This window comes from Crinia signifera, chromosome 4 (assembly GCF_055691185.1).
Source record: "Crinia signifera chromosome 4, ASM5569118v1, whole genome shotgun sequence".
Taxonomy (NCBI): domain Eukaryota; kingdom Metazoa; phylum Chordata; class Amphibia; order Anura; family Myobatrachidae; genus Crinia; species Crinia signifera.
This window is the reverse complement of record NC_139220.1, coordinates 3,804,299-3,825,137: the sequence shown is the minus strand read 5'-3', so window position 1 is coordinate 3,825,137 and position 20,839 is coordinate 3,804,299. Positions and strand designations below refer to the sequence as shown.

At 52.7% G+C, this 20,839-nt stretch overlaps 1 protein-coding gene across 1 annotated transcript in view; it reads left to right on the top strand.

Moving 5' to 3' along the window:
* Positions 1 to 20,839, top strand: part of GYS2 (glycogen synthase 2) — a 79,164-nt gene that overhangs the window by 31,787 nt on the left and 26,538 nt on the right. Inside the window, exons 8-12 of the mRNA XM_083180779.1 lie at positions 3,159 to 3,265; positions 3,695 to 3,754; positions 4,734 to 4,812; positions 15,358 to 15,471; positions 16,044 to 16,170. Coding sequence (XP_083036905.1) covers positions 3,159 to 3,265; positions 3,695 to 3,754; positions 4,734 to 4,812; positions 15,358 to 15,471; positions 16,044 to 16,170 — 487 coding nt within the window. The remainder of the gene's footprint in view (positions 1 to 3,158; positions 3,266 to 3,694; positions 3,755 to 4,733; positions 4,813 to 15,357; positions 15,472 to 16,043; positions 16,171 to 20,839) is intronic.

Genomic DNA, 20,839 nt, shown 5'->3' with positions numbered 1-20,839 from the left:
TATTAGTGTCTTGTCCATCTTCTGTATACATATTAGTGTCCTGTCCTTCTGCTGTATAGATATTAGTGTCCTGTCCATCTTCTGTATAGATATTAGTGTCCTGTCCATCTGCTGTATAGATATTAGTGTCCTGTCCATCTGCTTTATATATATATCTGTGTCCTGTCCATCTGCTGTATACATATTAGTGTCCTCTCCATCTGCTGTATACATATTAGTGTCCTGTCCATCTGCTGTATACATATTAGTGTCCTGTCCATCTGCTGTATAGATATTAGTGTCCTGTCCATCTGCTGTATACATATTAGTGTCCTCTCCATCTGCTGTATACATATTAGTGTCCTGTCCATCTGCTGTATAGATATTAGTGTCCTGTCCATCTGCTGTATACATATTAGTGTCCTGTCCATCTCCTGTATAGATATTAGTGTCCTGTCCATTGTCTGTATAGATATTAGTGTCCTGTCCATCTGCTGTATAGATATTAGTGTCCTGTCCATCTGCTGTATACATATTAGTGTCCTGTCCATCTGCTGTATACATATTAGTGTCCTGTCCATCTCCTGTATAGATATTAGTGTCCTGTCCATCTGCTGTATAGATATTAGTGTCCTGTCCATCTGCTGTATACATATTAGTGTCCTGTCCATCTCCTGTATATATATTAGTGTCCTGTCCATTGTCTGTATAGATATTAGTGTCCTGTCCATCTGCTGTATAGATATTAGTGTCCTGTCCATCTGCTGTATACATATTAGTGTCCTCTCCATCTGCTGTATACATATTAGTGTCCTCTCCATCTGCTGTATACATATTAGTGTCCTCTCCATCTGCTGTATACATATTAGTGTCCTCTCCATCTGCTGTATACATATTAGTGTCTTGTCCATCTTCTGTATACATATTAGTGTCCTGTCCATCTCCTGTATAGATATTAGTGTCCTGTCCATTGTCTGTATAGATATTAGTGTCCTGTCCATCTTCTGTATAGATATTAGTGTCCTGTCCATCTGCTGTATACATATTAGTGTCCTCTCCATCTGCTGTATACATATTAGTGTCCTCTCCATCTGCTGTATACATATTAGTGTCCTCTCCATCTGCTGTATACATATTAGTGTCTTGTCCATCTTCTGTATACATATTAGTGTCCTGTCCTTCTGCTGTATAGATATTAGTGTCCTGTCCATCTTCTGTATAGATATTAGTGTCCTGTCCATCTCCTGTATATATATATGTGTCCTGTCCATCTGCTGTATACATATTAGTGTCCTGTCCATCTGCTGTATACATATTAGTGTCCTGTCCATCTGCTGTATAGATATTAGTGTCCTGTCCATCTGCTTTATATATATATCTGTGTCCTGTCCATCTGCTGTATACATATTAGTGTCCTCTCCATCTGCTGTATACATATTAGTGTCCTGTCCATCTGCTGTATACATATTAGTGTCCTGTCCATCTGCTGTATAGATATTAGTGTCCTGTCCATCTGCTGTATACATATTAGTGTCCTCTCCATCTGCTGTATACATATTAGTGTCCTGTCCATCTGCTGTATACATATTAGTGTCCTGTCCATCTGCTGTATAGATATTAGTGTCCTGTCCATCTGCTGTATACATATTAGTGTCCTCTCCATCTGCTGTATACATATTAGTGTCCTGTCCATCTGCTGTATACATATTAGTGTCCTGTCCATCTGCTGTATAGATATTAGTGTCCTGTCCATCTGCTGTATACATATTAGTGTCCTATCCATCTCCTGTATAGATATTAGTGTCCTGTCCATTGTCTGTATAGATATTAGTGTCCTGTCCATCTGCTGTATAGATATTAGTGTCCTGTCCATCTGCTGTATACATATTAGTGTCCTGTCCATCTCCTGTATAGATATTAGTGTCCTGTCCATTGTCTGTATAGATATTAGTGTCCTGTCCATCTGCTGTATAGATATTAGTGTCCTGTCCATCTGCTGTATACATATTAGTGTCCTGTCCATCTCCTGTATAGATATTAGTGTCCTGTCCATTGTCTGTATAGATATTAGTGTCCTGTCCATCTGCTGTATAGATATTAGTGTCCTGTCCATCTGCTGTATACATATTAGTGTCCTCTCCATCTGCTGTATACATATTAGTGTCCTCTCCATCTGCTGTATACATATTAGTGTCCTCTCCATCTGCTGTATACATATTAGTGTCTTGTCCATCTTCTGTATACATATTAGTGTCCTGTCCATCTCCTGTATAGATATTAGTGTCCTGTCCATTGTCTGTATAGATATTAGTGTCCTGTCCATCTTCTGTATAGATATTAGTGTCCTGTCCATCTGCTGTATACATATTAGTGTCCTCTCCATCTGCTGTATACATATTAGTGTCCTCTCCATCTGCTGTATACATATTAGTGTCCTCTCCATCTGCTGTATACATATTAGTGTCCTCTCCATCTGCTGTATACATATTAGTGTCTTGTCCATCTTCTGTATACATATTAGTGTCCTGTCCATCTCCTGTATAGATATTAGTGTCCTGTCCATTGTCCGTATAGATATTAGTGTCCTGTCCATCTTCTGTATAGATATTAGCATCCTGTCCATCTGCTGTATAGATATTAGTGTCCTGTCCATCTGCTGTATACATATTAGTGTCCTGTCCTTCTGCTGTATAGATATTAGTGTCCTGTCCATCTTCTGTATAGATATTAGTGTCCTGTCCATCTTCTGTATAGATATTAGCATCCTGTCCATTGTCTGTATAGATATCTGTGTCCTGTCCATCTGCTGTATACATATTAGTGTCCTCTCCATCTGAGGGGCCTGAGGGGAGAACGTCACCAGTAATGATCCTATGACGTCCTCTGAGATTTCCCATCTCGGCTGAGGCACCTTCCAGGCTGGGAATTATTGTCCTCATCATTCAGGGACTGGGCCAGGAACAGGGAGCCGCCTGCGTCACGCAGCCAGTGGCGCCATTCAGAGTACATGAGGGATTGGTCTCCCAACGTTTCCCCTGACCTATGGACCAGTGATCCCTCTGTCGGTGACAGAAACCTGACTCTGTGCAGCCATATATTATATTACTGACTCTCCTGTAGGGTAAATGATCAGAATGAATGTAGTTATCATGGCATCCTGCGTTATGTCTACTCCTCAGGTCCATCGCAGTGACGTCACTGTTGTCGTGTTCTTCATAATGCCGACGAAAACAAACAACTTCAATGTGGAGACGCTGAAGGGCCAGGCGGTGAGAAAACAGCTGTGGTAAGACGTTTGTACCTGTCCTGTCCGGTCAGCTCATGGAGGCAGCGGCCTGGGGCGACACTGTATGGGGAGGAGAACTACTGGACATAACAAAATTGGGAAATGTCTACAGTCACGCTCAGAGGCGTGGATCGGCCTCACCCCTGACACACGCCCCATAGACCTGGGGGAATGTCACCAGGTGAGGTGTATTACTCAGCCTGACGTAATGATAGACTAGATGTAATATCGCCGTAGAAAGAAACGCGTGGAAGCGTTCTTGTTTGGTTACGTTATTGCGATTGTCCACACCTCTGCGTCTCAGTGCAAAGATGGCTGTTTTGGGGGCATAGTTGCAGGTTTAGGGCCAATTCATCCGCACCTGCCTCACACACACACACAGACGTTACCTAGGCTGAGCGTGTGCTAATCATGTTGTGTTGTTGTCAGGGACACCGCTCACACTGTTAAAGAGAAGTTTGGGAAGAAGTTGTATGAAGCGCTGTTGAAGTAAGTATATTACAGAGTGTCAGCGTCTGATGACCCGTATACCGTATACTGCACTCACACAGCAGAAATGTATAGGTCAATGTAGATGAAAGCTTTGTACAAAGTAATCAGTGATGTCATCACATACAGTCATGATCATTGTTGCTGAGTGATGTCATCATTGCCCCAATTATCCTTTGTGTAGACAGCGTCAATGAATTCTGTTACTTGCAGTCAGCGAGGCCGCACAGTCTGGGCATGGTGTGTATGTAGGACAGTCCCACAGCTAGGGGGCTAGGACAGCGGGGACGGGGGGATGTCCCCGCCCCCACCTGCTCTGAGGCGCAGCTCCCCCCCCCTTATTTGTATGGGAGGTGTTACTTACCCCACTGCCCCCGCCCCCGCCCCCACCTGCTCTGAGGCTCAGCTCCTCCCCCTTACCTGTATGGGAGGTGTTACTTACCCCACTACCCCCACCCTAGGGTGACCAACTCATCCCTTTAATCTGGGACACATATTAATAACACAGGTTCTGTGGCAATTTAAAACCAGGTGAAAGCCAGGCACAGAACCTGTGTAATTAATATGTGTCCCGGATTAAAGGGATGAGTTGGTCACCCTACGCCACCCCCACCTGCTCTGAGGCGCAGCTCCTCCCCCTTACCTGTATGGGAGGTGTTACTTACCCCACTGCCCATCACCAATATGGAGGCACTGCTAGGCCACAGGACAGATGCCAGGCCACCATGTCAGTGGCTGGTGCTCGGTGTGGGTGCTGCTGCGGGTATGTAAATACTTATGACACCCACCCGCAGTGATTTATGCCCCGGAGCGGAGCCGACCCCTAGGTTTGCTTAGCGGTAGCAGTGTCTCTGGCATAAATGTACTAAGACGGGAGTTGTGTTGGAGATGGGATGTTGCCCCTGTATCTGGATATAGTATTACCCTGGGTGCAATGTGGTACACAGCGCAGGTAATACCGACTCTGATGTCTCCTCAGGGGGGAAATTCCGGATCTAAACAAGATTTTGGATCGAGATGATCTGACTATTATGAAGAGAGCGATATTCTCCACACAGGTACCGCGCCGACAGCAGTGATGGGGTATATATTGTGATAATATTTAAAATACAGGAATATATAGGAAAGTGTGACTTATCTAAAGGAGGAGTTAGCAGGCAGTACCTATACTATACACTTGTGTCCTAACTATATGGGAGTTAGGACACAAGTGGCGCCTCGCATATATTTCTTAACAAAATAAATATATATATATAATATATATACACACAAGGGAAGATGTATCAAAGTCCGGAGAGAGATAAAGTACCAATTAATTTGCTCCTCCGTATCATTTATTAAACACTGCGTGTAACATGGGGGCTGATGTAACCCAGAACCTACTCTACCTGTGTGACAGAACCGGCTGATGGAGGCCCTCCCTGATAACACCTGGCCACGCCCCTCACCATCTAATGATTTCCCCGTGTACGCAGTGTGTGCGTAACCCAGAACCTACTCTACCTGTGGGACAGTACCGGCTGATGGAGGCCCTCCCTGATAACGCCTGGCCACGCCCCTCACCATCTAATGATTTCCCCGTGTGCGCAGTCTGTGCGTAACCCAGAACCTACTCTACCTGTGGGACAGAACCGGCTGATGGAGGCGCTCCCTGATAACGCCTGGCCACGCCCCTCACCATCTAATGATTTCCCCGTGTGCGCAGTCTGTGCGTAACCCAGAACCTACTCTACCTGTGTGACAGAACCGGCTGATGGAGACCCTCCCTGATAACGCCTGGCCACGCCCCTCACCATCTAATGATTTCCCCGTGTGTGCAGTGTGTGCGTAACCCAGAACCTACTCTACCTGTGTGACAGAACCGGCTGATGGAGGCCCTCCCTGATAACACCTGGCCACGCCCCTCACCATCTAATGATTTCCCCGTGTGTGCAGTGTGTGCGTAACCCAGAACCTACTCTACCTGTGGGACAGAACCGGCTGATGGAGGCCCTCCCTGATAACGCCTGGCCACGCCCCTCACCATCTAATGATTTCCCCGTGTACGTAGTGTGTGCGTAACCCAGAACCTACTCTACCTGTGTGACAGAACCGGCTGATGGAGGCCCTCCCTGATAACACCTGGCCACGCCCCTCACCATCTAATGATTTCCCCGTGTGCGCAGTCTGTGCGTAACCCAGAACCTACTCTACCTGTGTGACAGAACCGGCTGATGGAGACCCTCCCTGATAATGCCTGGCCACGCCCCTCACCATCTAATGATTTCCCCGTGTGCGCAGTCTGTGCGTAACCCAGAACCTACTCTACCTGTGGGACAGAACCGGCTGATGGAGGCCCTCCCTGATAACGCCTGGCCACGCCCCTCACCATCTAATGATTTCCCCGTGTGCGCAGTCTGTGCGTAACCCAGAACCTACTCTACCTGTGTGACAGAACCGGCTGATGGAGGCCCTCCCTGATAACGCCTGGCCACGCCCCTCACCATCTAATGATTTCCCCGTGTGCGCAGTCTGTGCGTAACCCAGAACCTACTCTACCTGTGTGACAGAACCGGCTGATGGAGACCCTCCCTGATAACGCCTGGCCACGCCCCTCACCATCTAATGATTTCCCCGTGTGTGCAGTGTGTGCGTAACCCAGAACCTACTCTACCTGTGTGACAGAACCGGCTGATGGAGGCCCTCCCTGATAACACCTGGCCACGCCCCTCACCATCTAATGATTTCCCCGTGTGTGCAGTGTGTGCGTAACCCAGAACCTACTCTACCTGTGGGACAGAACCGGCTGATGGAGGCCCTCCCTGATAACGCCTGGCCACGCCCCTCACCATCTAATGATTTCCCCGTGTACGTAGTGTGTGCGTAACCCAGAACCTACTCTACCTGTGTGACAGAACCGGCTGATGGAGGCCCTCCCTGATAACACCTGGCCACGCCCCTCACCATCTAATGATTTCCCCGTGTGCGCAGTCTGTGCGTAACCCAGAACCTACTCTACCTGTGTGACAGAACCGGCTGATGGAGACCCTCCCTGATAATGCCTGGCCACGCCCCTCACCATCTAATGATTTCCCCGTGTGCGCAGTCTGTGCGTAACCCAGAACCTACTCTACCTGTGGGACAGAACCGGCTGATGGAGGCCCTCCCTGATAACGCCTGGCCACGCCCCTCACCATCTAATGATTTCCCCGTGTGCGCAGTCTGTGCGTAACCCAGAACCTACTCTACCTGTGTGACAGAACCGGCTGATGGAGGCCCTCCCTGATAACGCCTGGCCACGCCCCTCACCATCTAATGATTTCCCCGTGTGCGCAGTCTGTGCGTAACCCAGAACCTACTCTACCTGTGGGACAGAACCGGCTGATGGAGGCCCTCCCTGATAACGCCTGGCCACGCCCCTCACCATCTAATGATTTCCCCGTGTACGTAGTGTGTGCGTAACCCAGAACCTACTCTACCTGTGGGACAGTACCGGCTGATGGAGGCCCTCCCTGATAACGCCTGGCCACGCCCCTCACCATCTAATGATTTCCCCGTGTGCGCAGTGTGTGCGTAACCCAGAACCTACTCTACCTGTGTGACAGAACCGGCTGATGGAGGCCCTCCCTGATAACGCCTGGCCACGCCCCTCACCATCTAATGATTTCCCCGTGTGCGCAGTCTGTGCATAACCCAGAACCTACTCTACCTGTGTGACAGAACCGGCTGATGGAGACCCTCCCTGATAACGCCTGGCCACGCCCCTCACCATCTAATGATTTCCCCGTGTGCGCAGTCTGTGCGTAACCCAGAACCTACTCTACCTGTGGGACAGAACCGGCTGATGGAGGCCCTCCCTGATAACGCCTGGCCACGCCCCTCACCATCTAATGATTTCCCCGTGTACGTAGTGTGTGCGTAACCCAGAACCTACTCTACCTGTGGGACAGTACCGGCTGATGGAGGCCCTCCCTGATAACGCCTGGCCACGCCCCTCACCATCTAATGATTTCCCCGTGTGCGCAGTGTGTGCGTAACCCAGAACCTACTCTACCTGTGTGACAGAACCGGCTGATGGAGGCCCTCCCTGATAACGCCTGGCCACGCCCCTCACCATCTAATGATTTCCCCGTGTGCGCAGTCTGTGCATAACCCAGAACCTACTCTACCTGTGTGACAGAACCGGCTGATGGAGACCCTCCCTGATAACGCCTGGCCACGCCCCTCACCATCTAATGATTTCCCCGTGTGCGCAGTCTGTGCGTAACCCAGAACCTACTCTACCTGTGTGACAGAACCGGCTGATGGAGGCCCTCCCTGATAACGCCTGGCCACGCCCCTCACCATCTAATGATTTCCCCGTGTGTGCAGTGTGTGCGTAACCCAGAACCTACTCTACCTGTGGGACAGAACCGGCTGATGGAGGCCCTCCCTGATAACACCTGGCCACGCCCCTCACCATCTAATGATTTCCCCGTGTACGCAGTGTGTGCGTAACCCAGAACCTACTCTACCTGTGGGACAGTACCGGCTGATGGAGGCCCTCCCTGATAACGCCTGGCCACGCCCCTCACCATCTAATGATTTCCCCGTGTGCGCAGTCTGTGCGTAACCCAGAACCTACTCTACCTGTGGGACAGAACCGGCTGATGGAGGCGCTCCCTGATAACGCCTGGCCACGCCCCTCACCATCTAATGATTTCCCCGTGTGCGCAGTCTGTGCGTAACCCAGAACCTACTCTACCTGTGTGACAGAACCGGCTGATGGAGACCCTCCCTGATAACGCCTGGCCACGCCCCTCACCATCTAATGATTTCCCCGTGTGTGCAGTGTGTGCGTAACCCAGAACCTACTCTACCTGTGTGACAGAACCGGCTGATGGAGGCCCTCCCTGATAACACCTGGCCACGCCCCTCACCATCTAATGATTTCCCCGTGTGTGCAGTGTGTGCGTAACCCAGAACCTACTCTACCTGTGGGACAGAACCGGCTGATGGAGGCCCTCCCTGATAACGCCTGGCCACGCCCCTCACCATCTAATGATTTCCCCGTGTACGTAGTGTGTGCGTAACCCAGAACCTACTCTACCTGTGTGACAGAACCGGCTGATGGAGGCCCTCCCTGATAACACCTGGCCACGCCCCTCACCATCTAATGATTTCCCCGTGTGCGCAGTCTGTGCGTAACCCAGAACCTACTCTACCTGTGTGACAGAACCGGCTGATGGAGACCCTCCCTGATAATGCCTGGCCACGCCCCTCACCATCTAATGATTTCCCCGTGTGCGCAGTCTGTGCGTAACCCAGAACCTACTCTACCTGTGGGACAGAACCGGCTGATGGAGGCCCTCCCTGATAACGCCTGGCCACGCCCCTCACCATCTAATGATTTCCCCGTGTGCGCAGTCTGTGCGTAACCCAGAACCTACTCTACCTGTGTGACAGAACCGGCTGATGGAGGCCCTCCCTGATAACGCCTGGCCACGCCCCTCACCATCTAATGATTTCCCCGTGTGCGCAGTCTGTGCGTAACCCAGAACCTACTCTACCTGTGGGACAGAACCGGCTGATGGAGGCCCTCCCTGATAACGCCTGGCCACGCCCCTCACCATCTAATGATTTCCCCGTGTGCGCAGTGTGCGTAACCCAGAACCTACTCTACCTGTGGGACAGAACCGGCTGATGGAGACCCTCCCTGATAACGCCTGGCCACGCCCCTCACCATCTAATGATTTCCCCGTGTGCGCAGTGTGTGCGTAACCCAGAACCTACTCTACCTGTGTGACAGAACCGGCTGATGGAGGCCCTCCCTGATAACGCCTGGCCACGCCCCTCACCATCTAATGATTTCCCCGTGTGCGCAGTCTGTGCATAACCCAGAACCTACTCTACCTGTGTGACAGAACCGGCTGATGGAGACCCTCCCTGATAACGCCTGGCCACGCCCCTCACCATCTAATGATTTCCCCGTGTGCGCAGTCTGTGCGTAACCCAGAACCTACTCTACCTGTGTGACAGAACCGGCTGATGGAGGCCCTCCCTGATAACGCCTGGCCACGCCCCTCACCATCTAATGATTTCCCCGTGTGTGCAGTGTGTGCGTAACCCAGAACCTACTCTACCTGTGTGACAGAACCGGCTGATGGAGGCCCTCCCTGATAACGCCTGGCCACGCCCCTCACCATCTAATGATTTCCCCGTGTGCGCAGTCTGTGCGTAACCCAGAACCTACTCTACCTGTGTGACAGAACCGGCTGATGGAGGCCCTCCCTGATAACGCCTGGCCACGCCCCTCACCATCTAATGATTTCCCCGTGTGCGCAGCGTGTGCGTAACCCAGAACCTACTCTACCTGTGGGACAGAACCGGCTGATGGAGGCCCTCCCTGATAACGCCTGGCCACGCCCCTCACCATCTAATGATTTCCCCGTGTGTGCGTAACCCAGAACCTACTCTACCTGTGGGACAGAACCGGCTGATGGAGACCCTCCCTGATAATGCCTGGCCACGCCCCTCACCATCTAATGATTTCCCCGTGTGTGCAGTCTGTGCGTAACCCAGAACCTACTCTACCTGTGTGACAGAACCGGCTGATGGAGACCCTCCCTGATAACGCCTGGCCACGCCCCTCACCATCTAATGATTTCCCCGTGTGCGCAGTCTGTGCGTAACCCAGAACCTACTCTACCTGTGTGACAGAACCGGCTGATGGAGGCCCTCCCTGATAACGCCTGGCCACGCCCCTCACCATCTAATGATTTCCCCGTGTGTGCAGTCTGTGCGTAACCCAGAACCTACTCTACCTGTGTGACAGAACCGGCTGATGGAGGCCCTCCCTGATAACGCCTGGCCACGCCCCTCACCATCTAATGATTTCCCCGTGTGCGCAGTCTGTGCGTAACCCAGAACCTACTCTACCTGTGCGACAGAACCGGCTGATGGAGACCCTCCCTGATAACGCCTGGCCACGCCCCTCACCATCTAATGATTTCCCCGTGTGTGCAGTCTGTGCGTAACCCAGAACCTACTCTACCTGTGGGACAGAACCGGCTGATGGAGGCCCTCCCTGATAACGCCTGGCCATGCCCCTCACCATCTAATGATTTCCCCGTGTGCACAGTCTGTGCGTAACCCAGAACCTACTCTACCTGTGCGACAGAACCGGCTGATGGAGACCCTCCCTGATAACGCCTGGCCACGCCCCTCACCATCTAATGATTTCCCCGTGTGCGCAGTCTGTGCGTAACCCAGAACCTACTCTACCTGTGTGACAGAACCGGCTGATGGAGGCCCTCCCTGATAACGCCTGGCCACGCCCCTTACCATCTAATGATTTCCCTGTGTGCTCAGTCTGTGCGTAACCCAGAACCTACTCTACCTGTGCGACAGAACCGGCTGATGGAGGCCCTCCCTGATAACGCCTGGCCACGCCCCTCACCATCTAATGATTTCCCCGTGTGCGCAGTCTGTGCGTAACCCAGAACCTACTCTACCTGTGTGACAGAACCGGCTGATGGAGGCCCTCCCTGATAACGCCTGGCCACGCCCCTCACCATCTAATGATTTCCCCGTGTGCGCAGTGTGTGCGTAACCCAGAACCTACTCTACCTGTGGGACAGAACCGGCTGATGGAGGCCCTCCCTGATAACGCCTGGCCACGCCCCTCACCATCTAATGATTTCCCCGTGTGTGCGTAACCCAGAACCTACTCTACCTGTGTGACAGAACCGGCTGATGGAGACCCTCCCTGATAATGCCTGGCCACGCCCCTCACCATCTAATGATTTCCCCGTGTGTGCAGTCTGTGCGTAACCCAGAACCTACTCTACCTGTGTGACAGAACCGGCTGATGGAGACCCTCCCTGATAACGCCTGGCCACGCCCCTCACCATCTAATGATTTCCCCGTGTGCGCAGTCTGTGCGTAACCCAGAACCTACTCTACCTGTGTGACAGAACCGGCTGATGGAGGCCCTCCCTGATAACGCCTGGCCACGCCCCTCACCATCTAATGATTTCCCCGTGTGTGCAGTCTGTGCGTAACCCAGAACCTACTCTACCTGTGTGACAGAACCGGCTGATGAAGGCCCTCCCTGATAACGCCTGGCCACGCCCCTCACCATCTAATGATTTCCCCGTGTGCGCAGTCTGTGCGTAACCCAGAACCTACTCTACCTGTGGGACAGAACCGGCTGATGGAGACCCTCCCTGATAACGCCTGGCCACGCCCCTCACCATCTAATGATTTCCCCGTGTGTGCAGTCTGTGCGTAACCCAGAACCTACTCTACCTGTGGGACAGAACCGGCTGATGGAGGCCCTCCCTGATAACGCCTGGCCATGCCCCTCACCATCTAATGATTTCCCCGTGTGCACAGTCTGTGCGTAACCCAGAACCTACTCTACCTGTGCGACAGAACCGGCTGATGGAGGCCCTCCCTGATAACGCCTGGCCACGCCCCTCACCATCTAATGATTTCCCCGTGTGCGCAGTCTGTGCGTAACCCAGAACCTACTCTACCTGTGGGACAGAACCGGCTGATGGAGGCCCTCCCTGATAACGCCTGGCCACGCTCCTCACCATCTAATGATTTCCCCGTGTGCGCAGTGTGTGCGTAACCCAGAACCTACTCTACCTGTGGGACAGAACCAGCTGATGGAGGCCCTCCCTGATAACGCCTGGCCACGCCCCTCACCATCTAATGATTTCCCCGTGTGCGTAGTCTGTGCGTAACCCAGAACCTACTCTACCTGTGGGACAGAACCGGCTGATGGAGGTCCTCCCTGATAACGCCTGGCCACGCCCCTCACCATCTAATGATTTCCCCGTGTGCGCAGTCTGTGCGTAACCCAGAACCTACTCTACCTGTGTGACAGAACCGGCTGATGGAGGCCCTCCCTGATAACGCCTGGCCACGCCCCTCACCATCTAATGATTTCCCCGTGTGCGCAGTCTGTGCGTAACCCAGAACCTACTCTACCTGTGGGACAGAACCGGCTGATGGAGGCCCTCCCTGATAACGCCTGGCCACGCCCCTCACCATCTAATGATTTCCCCGTGTGTGCGTAACCCAGAACCTACTCTACCTGTGTGACAGAACCGGCTGATGGAGACCCTCCCTGATAATGCCTGGCCACGCCCCTCACCATCTAATGATTTCCCCGTGTGTGCAGTGTGTGCGTAACCCAGAACCTACTCTACCTGTGGGACAGAACCGGCTGATGGAGGCCCTCCCTGATAACGCCTGGCCACGCCCCTCACCATCTAATGATTTCCCCGTGTGCGCAGTCTGTGCGTAACCCAGAACCTACTCTACCTGTGTGACAGAACCGGCTGATGGAGGCCCTCCCTGATAACGCCTGGCCACGCCCCTCACCATCTAATGATTTCCCCGTGTGCGCAGTCTGTGCGTAACCCAGAACCTACTCTACCTGTGTGACAGAACCGGCTGATGGAGGCCCTCCCTGATAACGCCTGGCCACGCCCCTCACCATCTAATGATTTCCCCGTGTGCGCAGTGTGTGCGTAACCCAGAACCTACTCTACCTGTGGGACAGAACCGGCTGATGGAGGCCCTCCCTGATAATGCCTGGCCACGCCCCTCACCATCTAATGATTTCCCCGTGTGCGCAGTCTGTGCGTAACCCAGAACCTACTCTACCTGTGCGACAGAACCGGCTGATGGAGGTCCTCCCTGATAACGCCTGGCCACGCCCCTCACCATCTAATGATTTCCCCGTGTGCGTAGTGTGTGCGTAACCCAGAACCTACTCTACCTGTGTGACAGAACCGGCTGATGGAGGCGCTCCCTGATAACACCTGGCCACGCCCTTCACCATCTAATGATTTCCCCGTGTGCGCAGTCTGTGCGTAACCCAGAACCTACTCTACCTGTGTGACAGAACCGGCTGATGGAGGCCCTCCCTGATAACGCCTGGCCACGCCCCTCACCATCTAATGATTTCCCCGTGTGCGTAGTGTGTGCGTAACCCAGAACCTACTCTACCTGTGTGACAGAACCGGCTGATGGAGGCGCTCCCTGATAACACCTGGCCACGCCCTTCACCATCTAATGATTTCCCCGTGTGCGCAGTCTGTGCGTAACCCAGAACCTACTCTACCTGTGTGACAGAACCGGCTGATGGAGGCCCTCCCTGATAACGCCTGGCCACGCCCCTCACCATCTAATGATTTCCCCGTGTGCGCAGTCTGTGCGTAACCCAGAACCTACTCTACCTGTGTGACAGAACCGGCTGATGGAGGCCCTCCCTGATAACACCTGGCCACGCCCCTCACCATCTAATGATTTCCCCGTGTGCGCAGTGTGTGCGTAACCCAGAACCTACTCTACCTGTGGGACAGAACCGGCTGATGGAGGCCCTCCCTGATAACGCCTGGCCACGCCCCTCACCATCTAATGATTTCCCCGTGTGCGTAGTGTGTGCGTAACCCAGAACCTACTCTACCTGTGGGACAGAACCGGCTGATGGAGGCCCTCCCTGATAACGCCTGGCCACGCCCCTCACCATCTAATGATTTCCCCGTGTGCGTAGTGTGTGCGTAACCCAGAACCTACTCTACCTGTGGGACAGAACCGGCTGATGGAGGTCCTCCCTGATAACGCCTGGCCACGCCCCTCACCATCTAATGATTTCCCCGTGTGCGTAGTGTGTGCGTAACCCAGAACCTACTCTACCTGTGTGACAGAACCGGCTGATGGAGGCGCTCCCTGATAACACCTGGCCACGCCCCTCACCATCTAATGATTTCCCCGTGTGCGCAGTGTGTGCGTAACCCAGAACCTACTCTACCTGTGGGACAGAACCGGCTGATGGAGACCCTCCCTGATAACGCCTGGCCACGCCCATCACCATCTAATGATTTCCCCGTGTGCGCAGTGTGTGCGTAACCCAGAACCTACTCTACCTGTGCGACAGAACCGGCTGATGGAGGCCCTCCCAGATAACGCCTGGCCACGCCCCTCACCATCTAATGATTTCCCCGTGTGCGCAGTCTGTGCGTAACCCAGAACCTACTCTACCTGTGCGACAGAACCGGCTGATGGAGGCCCTCCCTGATAACGCCTGGCCACGCCCCTCACCATCTAATGATTTCCCCGTGTGCGCAGTCTGTGCGTAACCCAGAACCTACTCTACCTGTGGGACAGAACCGGCTGATGGAGGTCCTCCCTGATAACGCATTTGCAGTCGTTTTATAATGACAAACATATGCGCAGCCTTCCACTTCCCAGCTGGGCAGGGCACATGCTGTTATACAGTAGTGTTCATTGCAATACTGCAGCTTGCGCAAGTCTCCGATCCCCTCATCAGTGGGTGTGTCTTCCATGCATTCAGCAAATCCCTTGGCGCCGGCACAAAATGCGTCCCGCTCGCCAGGGCAATAGAAGCGCACTTTGAATGGACCCATATGCGCAGCAATTAAGTCCCAGCAAGTTGCATGGAAACAAAAAATCTGCGACATGCGTTTCTGCCCTCCGCTGATGGGCGTAATTTCCATTTGCCAAAACTTATGGCGCAATAGAGATAGCCGCCATTGTGAGATTATTATATGTCGTTACATTAATCCCTAAATATGTCTTCTTTTAACACCGGTCATTTGTTGTAGCGCCAGTCTCTGCCTCCGATAACCACACACAATATGGTGGACGACTCAACGGACCCAATTCTGAGCACAGTGCGGCGCATCGGACTCTTCAACAGCCGGACGGACAGAGTGAAGGTGGGTGATTGGACGCACCACGGACCACTGTATCTTCTACGTATAGGCAGCAGCACATCAGGATTTGGGGCTCATTCTGAGTTAGATCCCTTAGCACCAGTAGCGCGGTTTGGCACACAGCGCATGCGCAGAAACAGATTTGCGCATTATTTCGCTTAGAATCGGACACATCGTGGCTGGATCTGTCTATGCAGGAATTGGGCGTTTGGCTTCTGTGCCCACTTTGCTTCCTTCTCAGAATCAGACGGTGGTTTGTGGTCTACAGGGGAATATGATCTGTATATGGGTAATTCGTACTGCTGGCCCCGGGGCCTGGCTACACACGAGGCATCAGACATGCTGGCACTTCCATACCCCACACCTATGTTTTATATGCTGGGGGAGGATAAAAAAAATCCAAATATGGGGCCACCGGGATGAGAACATATAAACTCCACACAGGTAGCCTCTGGTGGGAAATAAGCAGATGAGCCAGTGCTGTGAGGCCAGGTGCTGCCTGTAGGAATGAGGCCTCCTGTATTGTACTGATGACATAAGTCTGCTGTGTATAAGATGCAATCTCTCCCCTGCAGGTGATTGTGCACCCGGAGTTCCTGACGTCCACAAGTCCTCTCCTGCCGCTGGATTATGAGGAGTTTGTTCGGGGGTGTCACCTGGGTGTCTTTCCTTCCTACTATGAGCCCTGGGGATATACCCCTGGTAAGTGCATAACATACCATGAAATATACACCTGGGGAGGGATATACACCTGGGGAGGGATATACACCTGGGGAGGAATATACACCTGGGGAGGAATATACACCTGGGGAGGGATATACACCTGGGGAGGGATATACACCTGGGGAGGAATATACACCTGGGGAGGAATATACACCTGGGGACCGATATACACCTGATAAGTGCAGAACATTCCTGAGAATCTACACCTGGGAAAGGATCTACACCTGGGGAGGGATATACACCTGGGGAGGGATATACACCGGGGGAGGGATATACACCTGGGGAGGGATATACACCTGGGGAGGGATATACACCTGGGGAGTGATATACACCTGGGGAGGGATATACACCTGGGGAGGGATATACACCTGGGGAGTGATATACACCTGGGGAGGAATATACACCTGGGGAGCGTTATACACCTGGGGAGCGTTATACACCTGGGGAGGGACATACACCTGGGGAGCGATACACACTTGAGGAGGGATATACACCTGGGGAGGATATACTCCTGGGGAGGGACATACACCTGGGGAGCTTTATATACACCTGGGGAGTGATCTACACCGGGGGAGCGTTATACACCGGGGGAGGGATATACACCTGGGGAGTGATCTAATCCTGGGGAGGGACATACATCTGGGGAGCGTTATACACCTGGGGAGCGTTATACACCTGGGGAGCGTTATACACCTGGGGAGGGACATACTCTTGGGGAGGGACATACACCTGGGGAGCGTTATACAACTTGGGAGGGATTCACACCTGGGGAGGGATATACACCTGGGAAGCGTTATACACCTGGGAAGCGTTATACACCTGGGGAGGGATATACACCTGGGGAGGGACATACACCTGGGGAGGGATATACACCTGGGGAGTGATATACACCTGGGGAGGGATATACACCTGGGGAGGGATATACACCTGGGGAGTGATATACACCTGGGGAGGAATATACACCTGGGGAGCGTTATACACCTGGGGAGCGTTATACACCTGGGGAGGGACATACACCTGGGGAGCGATACACACTTGAGGAGGGATATACACCTGGGGAGGATATACTCCTGGGGAGGGACATACACCTGGGGAGCTTTATATACACCTGGGGAGTGATCTACACCGGGGGAGCGTTATACACCGGGGGAGGGATATACACCTGGGGAGTGATCTAATCCTGGGGAGGGACATACATCTGGGGAGCGTTATACACCTGGGGAGCGTTATACACCTGGGGAGCGTTATACACCTGGGGAGGGACATACTCTTGGGGAGGGACATACACCTGGGGAGCGTTATACAACTTGGGAGGGATTCACACCTGGGGAGGGATATACACCTGGGAAGCGTTATACACCTGGGAAGCGTTATACACCTGGGGAGGGATATACACCTGGGGAGGGACATACACCTGGGGAGGGATATACACCTGGGGAGGGATATACACCTGGGGAGGAATATACACCTGGGGAGGGATATACACCTGGGGAGCGTTATACACACCTGGGGAGGAGTACACACTTGAGGAGGGATATAAAGTCTAAGATCCAGGTGTATACGCTCGGTAAGTGACCAGGTATATACACTGTACAGTGACCTGTCTTGGCTGTTCCCTGACATCAGCAGATTCTCATATTATTGATCAGTCACAGATCATTTAATGGATAATAGTATTGATTAGCTGAGCTCCCAATAACTCAGGCACATGATTTAGGATGAGGAGACCCTCGTGCTGTGACATTAAGTGTAGTGATAATAAATAATACACACAATAACCAGAGCTGTTACATATCACAGATACTGTCCTGGCCAGCGACTAGGACTCCAGAGTCAGGGGATTAGGGACTTATTAACAATTAAATCTATATCACAGAGGGGACAATTCATCATGAAACAAGTATGAGCAGCGATAATTAGGTATTGAGCATCCATCACGCCTCATTACATATCACCCCCAAAAAAGCTGCTCATTCTGTGGAGTCCCTTCCTCTAGTTCCCTGGTGTGATATTCGCTGGCTTTTTAAATAGTGCATACACCCTTTAATGTAATATATATATATATTTCCCTAATCCACGCTAATTCCTGTCCGTGATCTCCGTAGGCTGCCTGCTACCTCTCACATTCACTGTTGGAAGGGTTTACAGACATATCATGCACAACACTGCAGGTCCGGCGCCTGTATCCACGTCACAACATTGTGGCCAATGACAGTCTGCTCAAAAACACACAATTAAAATATCTAAGAAGCTTATTTAAAAAAAAAAATATATATATATATATATATATATATATGTGTGTTTTCATTGGTTCTTCACTTTCAAAAGATCAACATCAAAGTGGGGCAATATGTACCAGCTGCGTTTCGTCTCTCACTGTTATGGGCGAGGCCTTGATGTTGAATACATAAAAGGTCAATAGATCAGATACAACGATTTCCCTGTAACAATGGAATTAGTACGTACAGCATCCTATGAGAGCAGATGTTCACATACATTAATACTGGATATTGTGGAGTGAAACCCTAATACCTCAATGGTAGTGCACACTGAGCAGCCCCACTGTCCAGCCTCACTGACCAGCCCCAGTGTGCAGCCTCACTGTGCAGACCCACTGTCCAGCCCCACTGTCCAGCCTCACTGACCAGCCCCAGTGTGCATCCTCACTGTCCAGAATCACTGTCCAGCCCCAGTGTGCAGCCTCACTGTCCAGCCCCGATGTGCAGCCCTAGTGTGCAGCCTCACTGTCCAGCCCCACTGTGCAGCCCTAGTGTTCAGCCTCACTGTCCAGCCCCACTGTGCAGCCCTAGTGTGCAGCCTCACTGTCCAGCCCCACTGTGCAGCCCTAGTGTGCAGCCTCACTGTCCAGCCCCACTGTGCAGCCCTAGTGTGCAGCCTCACTGTCCAGCCCCGATGTGCAGCCCTAGTGTGCAGCCTCACTTTCCAGCCCCGGTGTGCAGCCCCACTGTGCAGCCTCACTGTCCAACCCCACTGTGCAGCCTCACTGTCCAGCCCCACTGTGCAGCCCTAGTGTGCAGCCTCACTGTCCAGCCCCACTGTGCAGCCCTAGTGTGCAGCCTCACTGTCCAGCCCCGGTGTGCAGCCCCACTGTGCAGCCTCACTGTCCAACCCCACTGTGCAGCCTCACTGTCCAGCCCCACTGTGCAGCCCTAGTGTGCAGCCTCACTGTCCAGCCCCGGTGTGCAGCCCTAGTGTGCAGCCCTAGTGTGCAGCCTCACTGTCCAGCCCTAGTGTGCAGCCTCACTGTCCAGCCCCGGTGTGCAGCCCTAGTGTGCAGCCTCACTGTCCAGCCCCGGTGTGCAGCCCTAGTGTGCACTGCCATTGAGGGAGTCTCTTAGGAGACGAAACTCGTTGAATACATCTTGTCAAACTTTGATATTGATCTTTTGAAAGTGAAGACCCAATGAAAACTGGTGGAAAAGAGTATCCCCGCAGCCCTCCGCCACCGGTCAGTGTCCCCGCAGCCCTCCACCACCAGTCAGTGTCCCCACGGCCCTCTACCACCGATCAGTGTCCCTGCAGCCCTCTAGCACCGATCAGTGTCCCCGCAGCCCTCCACCACTGGTCAGTGACCCCGCAGCCATCCACCACCGGTCAGTGTCCCCGCAGCCATACACCACCGGTCAGTGTCCCCGCAGCCATCCACCACCGGTCAGGAGATAGATGCCAGCCCCCGGTGTGTGTATAGTAAGATGTGCCAGCCCCCGGTGTGTGTGTATAGTAAGATGTGCCAGCCCCCGGTGTGTGTACTGTGTATAGTAAGATGTGCCAGCCCCTGGTGTGTGTATAGTAAGATGTGCCAGCCCCCGGTGTGTGTGTATAGTAAGATGTGCCAGCCCCCGGTGTGTGTACTGTGTATAGTAAGATGTGCCAGCCCCCGGTGTGTGTATAGTAAGATGTGCCAGCCCCTGGTGTGTGTATAGTAAGATGTGCCAGTCCCCGGTGTGTGTATAGTAAGATGTGCCAGCCCCCGGTGTGTGTATAGTAAGATGTGCCAGCCCCCGATGTGTGTATAGTAAGATGTACCAGCCCCTGGTGTGTGTATAGTAAGATGTGCCAGCCCCCGGTGTGTGTATAGTAAGATGTGCCAGCCCCTGGTGTGTGTATAGTAAGATGTACCAGCCCCTGGTGTGTGTATAGTAAGATGTGACAGCCCCCGGTGTGTGTGTATAGTAAGATGTGCCAGCCCCCGGTGTGTGTATAGTAAGATGTGCCAGCCCCCGGTGTGTGTATAGTAAGATGTGCCAGCCCCCGGTGTGTGTACTATGTATAGTAAGATGTGCCAGCCCCCGGTGTGTGTATAGTAAGATGTGCCAGGCCCTGGTGTGTGTATAGTAAGATCGATGTGCCAGCCCCCGGTGTGTGTATAGTAAGATGTGCCAGCCCCCGGTGTGTGTATAGTAAGATGTGCCAGCCCCCGGTGTGTGTATAGTAAGATGTGCCAGCCCCCGGTGTGTGTACTGTGTATAGTAAGATGTGCCAGCCCCCGGTGTGTGTATAGTAAGATGTGCCAGCCCCTGGTGTGTGTATAGTAAGATGTGCCAGTCCCCGTGTGTGTATAGTAAGATGTGCCAGCCCCCGGTGTGTGTATAGTAAGATGTGCCAGCCCCCGGTGTGTGTATAGTAA